The sequence below is a fragment of the Macadamia integrifolia genome, unplaced genomic scaffold (genome assembly GCF_013358625.1).
Source record: "Macadamia integrifolia cultivar HAES 741 unplaced genomic scaffold, SCU_Mint_v3 scaffold1063, whole genome shotgun sequence".
Taxonomy (NCBI): Eukaryota; Viridiplantae; Streptophyta; class Magnoliopsida; order Proteales; family Proteaceae; genus Macadamia; species Macadamia integrifolia.
The window spans coordinates 144783-150502 of record NW_024868072.1 but is presented as its reverse complement, the minus strand read 5'-3'; the positions used below and the strand labels follow the sequence as shown (position 1 = coordinate 150502).

Genomic DNA, 5720 nt, shown 5'->3' with positions numbered 1-5720 from the left:
CACTATGGCTAAAGCTATGTAGTCATCAACATAGTGCCACCTCACAATGTCAAGAATTAATGCATGCCGTATCAACTAATCTTGCGGTCTTGCCATAGAATCTAACCTTGGTGTCAAGATTGCTGTTTTTCTTTTATTTATTTAAATTTTATTTATGGGTAAGAAGGCTGATTGTAACATGCATGGCAACCTCACTTGCAAATATACAATACGAATTTAAATGAGTCGTTGATTGTGGATAATGGTATAGTATCGACCCAAAGCTCAGATGGATGTCTATTGGTAGCAATAATGCTTCTGCCTTGCCATGAAGAAGACTCAAGTTTGATTCCTTAGGGTTTTAACACCACACAGTGTGGTAATACCATGCATGACACCACAACCATGGGATGTTCAGCACCAATGGAAAGAGAAAAATTGTAAAGAACCAAGAATGATAGTGAATTATGATACCGTTTGATCTGACCTTCTTAGTTAAAAGACAACCTGATTAGAGAAAGCCATGGATTTTCTATGGTTACTTGAAAGTACATGTGAAACAAGGGCGTTGATGGGTTGGGATCCTTTGAACCTTGCAGCACTCTGAGAGCAGGGAATATTCACGTACGTGAATGTACGTGAACGACCCTATTCTGTGGATATGGCATATTTTTTCTCTCTTCTCATTTAATAGATGTCATATCCACAGACTTGTATCGTTCACGTACATTCACATACGTGAATATTCACTTTCCTACAGCACTCCTCTATGATTTCTTTCACTAGCATTTTCAAGTGATTGGAGAGGAAGTACTCAATAATCCATGCATTCATGCCACAAGGACAATTGCCCTTGACGCCTCCACAGGAAACTCACAACATCCTTAAAAAAAATAATAATAAATAAATAAATTACGCGATGAATGGATAAGTAATAATTATTAACTGTTACACCTAAATTGAATCTTCCTTTTTTTTTTTTTTTTTTTCTATATAGTGAAATATTTCTCATAGGAGTGAGGTTCCTGTGCGTGTGGAAAGGTCAATGAGAGCCCACGAGAAAACATCTATAGAAGAATCATTTTTCTTTTAATGGTGAATGATCTGATCATTATATTCCCATGTATTTGGACTATAGGCGTAGAGGGCACACTCCCCAACAAAAACATTTTTCATACGTGTATGTATATATATGAAAAAAGTGACAATGAATTTTTTTAGTTATTTTATTTTTAAAAAATAATAAAATAATAAAATAATGAATATGTGAAGACACAGAGTACTTATTTGTATTATCAGAGGACCTTTACACGGTATCTTCAGTCTTGTATTCCCAACACCATGGGTGCTTGTGTAATCATTTGGTTGTTTCATTTCTTCCAGTTTCTAAACGACAGTGTGAAATCCATCAAGTGGAAAGTGGCATTCCAAATCGACGTGGGTTAGAAGGAAAAAAGTGCAGAACAGCCCATGCCCTTCCAATCTAAGGTCCTTCCCTCCAATCACGGATAAAAGAATTAAAGACAACTTGGTTGTAGATGGGGATGAGACTTCCACCTCCAAATTTGACTCTGGCTTTAGAAGGTTATGTGATGGATCTTCTTCTTGCCAATGCCCCTTGAAATCTTGAATCTTCCTCAACCACAATCAACTAATGGGTCCCCTCTTAATAGAATTAAGAACATTTAATTAAATGATGATCAAAGTCTTTTCAAATGGTCTACCCCATTAATTGTTCTAGAATGATGGGGCTGATTGGTAGCGTAGGGTATATGCTGTTTTGCACTTTGTGGACAGTGAGGAGTAATGAGGTCTTTCATATAATTGACCTTTCGATGTTTCGAGACTGGCAACTTAGCGTTTGGTGATGGACCACTAGTACGTACCCTTGGATCAAGGCAAGATGTACACTTAAGATAGTGACCATTTACATGTCTCTTTCTATATATCTTGACGAGGCCAGCAATAGAACATCACTAGCACTAGTGTTATTGGGTCAATATTCATCTCCATTTATTTGTTATAAAGATCTCAACACTGATAAGAAAAGGTAATCCTAAAACATACGGCAAGGACCATATCCCTTGGTTGCCATTAGATCCAATATGTCATAAACAATTAATTGAATCTTGGAATTTTCTTTTTCTTTGAAAAGTAGGGAGGGGAAGGTAAGAACCAAGAGGCTTGAACTCAACAAAATCATAATATTTGATGGTTTGGACTACAATTTTCTATGATAGATTTTATTATGTCTAATAACAAGATGATCAACTAGACTTTGGAGTGGCCCCTCAATGTAAAGTGAATCTTAAGGTTTATGGTTCATCAGTCACTTCTTTTGAGGAGCTTTTGGAATCCATGCTTAAGTGATTTTTTTTTTTTTTTTTTTTTATGAGTAATTTCTATGTATTGAAAAGGAAAAAAGAATGTACAAAAAAAGGCAGTCGCTATCTCCATCTTTGGACTGACCGAAAGAATGGAGGAGAAACCCCTAGAAAACAAAGCAGGACAAGCCTTGGATTACAAAGAAAAAGGGCCAAGGATAAACTAAGACATATTATAATCTGTAGGAAATCTTGAAAGCTGAATCCTCCATCACTAAATTACTCAGCTCCTCAGGGAAATCATAAGGCTGAATAATACTCTCTACCAAAGATGTAGCCATAGATACCAGGTAATCCGCAGGCTTATTAAGCTCCTCCATACATGCTTGATTTCCTTTCTGGACAGGGTACTAGAAGGCATTTTTGAAGTGCTCTAAAAAGATGATGATTTTGATGCCCATGGTGTCTATACATCTATACAAAGTTATCAATTAAAATTTTTTCCGTACCACCTTCGTTCCAAGAAATAGAAAGCTTAATTTGTAGTTGACCATATCCCTTCCCTATTGTTTTGATGTTTCTTCCTTTTGCGAGGTATTTATTCACCCCTTGTTTTTTATGTATCCTTTAGAAGATTGTTTTGTTTCTATTGTTTGGGATTTACCGTTGTCTAGCCTTTGTGGCTGATGACCTTTTTAATATAATTTTTAATGCATCTGAAAAAAAATATCAGATAGAGGAGGTATTTTGGTAACGGATGTGTCACCTTGATGCCCTAGTCGATGATCCTAGTTTGTAATACTTAATAACAAGGACATATCAAGGTAATTGAGGGTTTCAGAGACCTCAATATTTTTGTTATAAATTGTTTTAAAAACTCATCCCATATATGTTGGGAAAAGTTGATACTCTAGCTACTAGTGGCCGCTGGTCAGTGCTGTAACCAATATATACGGTTATAATGATGAGGACCAGTTGAATATATTAATGATTTAACCTACCCCACCCCCCCCCACCCCCTAAAAATAATAAATAAAAGAGTAATTTATATTTCCTCCCTGTACTTCGCCTTTATTACATCTTCCTTCCCTATATTTTCAAAAATAACATCCTCTTACCGTATGTTTTCAGAAATTACATCCACCTCCTCTGTCAATTGACAATGTTAGTGTGGTGTTAGTTCCGAATAGTAAAATTCGATTTTAGCCTTATGAAGTATTCAACCAAAACAATTATCTATTTTACTTTTATTGCTTCTTAAAATCCTTTCTCACAAATTCAAATGGTAAGATGGTACTGTCCCCATCTTCAACCTTTGGATGACGAGGTTTTCTAAAATGTAATGTTAGACTGATCAGAATAAGCATGCCCTTAAAGGAATAGAAGAAGAAGAAACTTACTTGAATAGTATGCATTATCGTAATACACAAAGGGGAACATATAACCAGAAATTGGAGCCGGAATAGGAGGAGGTGGATGGTTTACACTAATATTGACTTATGGAGGATTAACCATTGGAATCGAATGAAGAAAAGAATGTGGGAAGTGGTCGTGGTCCAAGAAATCCCGATGATCCATTAACAAATCCATGGTGGATATGTTGCCGCGAATTCACCAATCTAGTATTGGCATTGGAATTGAACCCATCGCGATTGTGATTCAATTGTTGAATCCACATTTTTGTTCTTGATGGCTATTCGAAAAATTCTGATTTGGCAATCCATCACCTCTTTTTTTTTCCTGCCTTTGATTTGAACCCGTTACCCCACTAAATGTTACTATATTACAGGTATTATAGAAATATTGGAGAAACTTTACGGAGTTAGTCTACTTGTAAAATCTAACATATACTATAGGGAAGGTGAATGTAATTTTTGAAAACACAGGAGTGGGAGATGTAATAAAAGTAACGTATAAGAGAGGGGATGTAAATTACTCAACTCTAGAAGGAAATGCCGACTTTTGTAATACACATTTATTACACTTTCCATCTATAAGTACAAATTCATAGGCCATAGCTCTTCCTTGCTTTTGATTTCTAGAACCAAACACCACTGCACTCACAATGACTACAGCAGAAAACAATAGTACATTTCTTTTCACTTTGTCCATTATCTCTTTTTCAAAGGACATAATAACCAAACCATAATTTATAATTGAACAATGAAAATTACCCACACAACAGATTTAATAAAAGAAAAATAGAGTGAAAACTTCACTCAAGTCTCAATGCTCTTTGCACTCTAGATGAAGATGGACTGTGGTTTATGGCAAATACTCCTCCTGGCTCTGTTGGAACTCCTCACCCTGGTTCTGGAACCCATTATCCATGGAGTTGGTGAACTCGTAAGTGTTTGCATTGTTACCATGGTAGCCTCCATAGTTGTTGTATCTGTTCCTTGACTGATCAACTTCTTTGTATGAGGCAGAAGCATACCCATTGTGGGTTTCCTTGGGAGATTCATATTGATTATGGTAGCTATCATGGTAGACTTCCTCATTGTTGACATCATAGAAGTACTTTCCATTCTCCAAGAACCTGGTGTCACTCATCCCTTGTTTCTTCATCTCATTCCCATTGTCATAGTTGTTGTTGAGGTAAGAAGTGTCCACATACCTTGAGTCCCTCATGCCTTGTTGCTTGCTCCCATACCTATAGTTGTTGTAGTTGTTGTAATTGTTGTTGTTGTTGTTGTTGTTGTTGTAGGCTGTGTCCATGAAGCTGGTGTCTCTCATGCCTTGTTGCTTGTTCTCATAGCCATTGTAGTTGTAGTTGTTGGTAGGGTAGTAGCCTTTGTTGAAGCTCTTCTCTTCATAGTTTTGAGGTGTGTACTGCTCTGTGGTAGGAGTGAAGTAAGCATCATTGACGGAGTTGGTTGAGAATTGCTCTGAGCCTTGACCATAGAGGCCAAAACCTTTGTGATTCTGAGGTCTGAAGCTTGGCTCGTCGTCTTGGGTATGTGTAGGTTCTTCACTCTCCGGAAGTTCATTCTCTTTGATGGCTGCGCCGGCCGCGGTGTTCTTGTTGTTGGTGTTGTTGTCTTCACGGGTGACCTTGCTAAAGAATTGGCTATCCCTAGCATGAATTTGAAGAGAGGAGATAAGGAAGAGAAGGAATAGGAAAGAAAGGTACTTAGCAGAGGAAGCCATGGCTTAGAGAGAGTGAGGATATTATGGTTTCAGTTGTCCTTGAGCCTAGTGGGAAGCGCTGTAGTCCTTTTTATAGAGGAAGGCTGGGAGGGAATCTCTTTCTCTCTCTCTCTCATTATTATTATTATTTTCTCTTCTATCTATAAGAAGGAAATACAAGGGGAAGGAGACCCTTGTGGTAGGGCAATGCAAGGGATGTTGCTTACCCCGGAAGAAATAAAATAATCAAATTAAGATGAGTATTCAACTCATTATGTGAATCACAAC

At 37.2% G+C, this 5720-nt stretch overlaps 1 protein-coding gene across 1 annotated transcript; it reads right to left on the bottom strand.

Moving 5' to 3' along the window:
- Nucleotides 1–4263: 4263 nt before the first annotated feature.
- On the bottom strand, nucleotides 4264–5510 carry LOC122062529 (protein E6-like). The gene has a single exon (XM_042626171.1). The coding sequence runs from the start codon at nucleotides 5451–5453 to the stop codon at nucleotides 4569–4571; it is 885 nt and encodes a 294-aa protein (XP_042482105.1). The 5' UTR covers nucleotides 5454–5510; the 3' UTR covers nucleotides 4264–4568.
- Nucleotides 5511–5720: the final 210 nt, after the last annotated feature.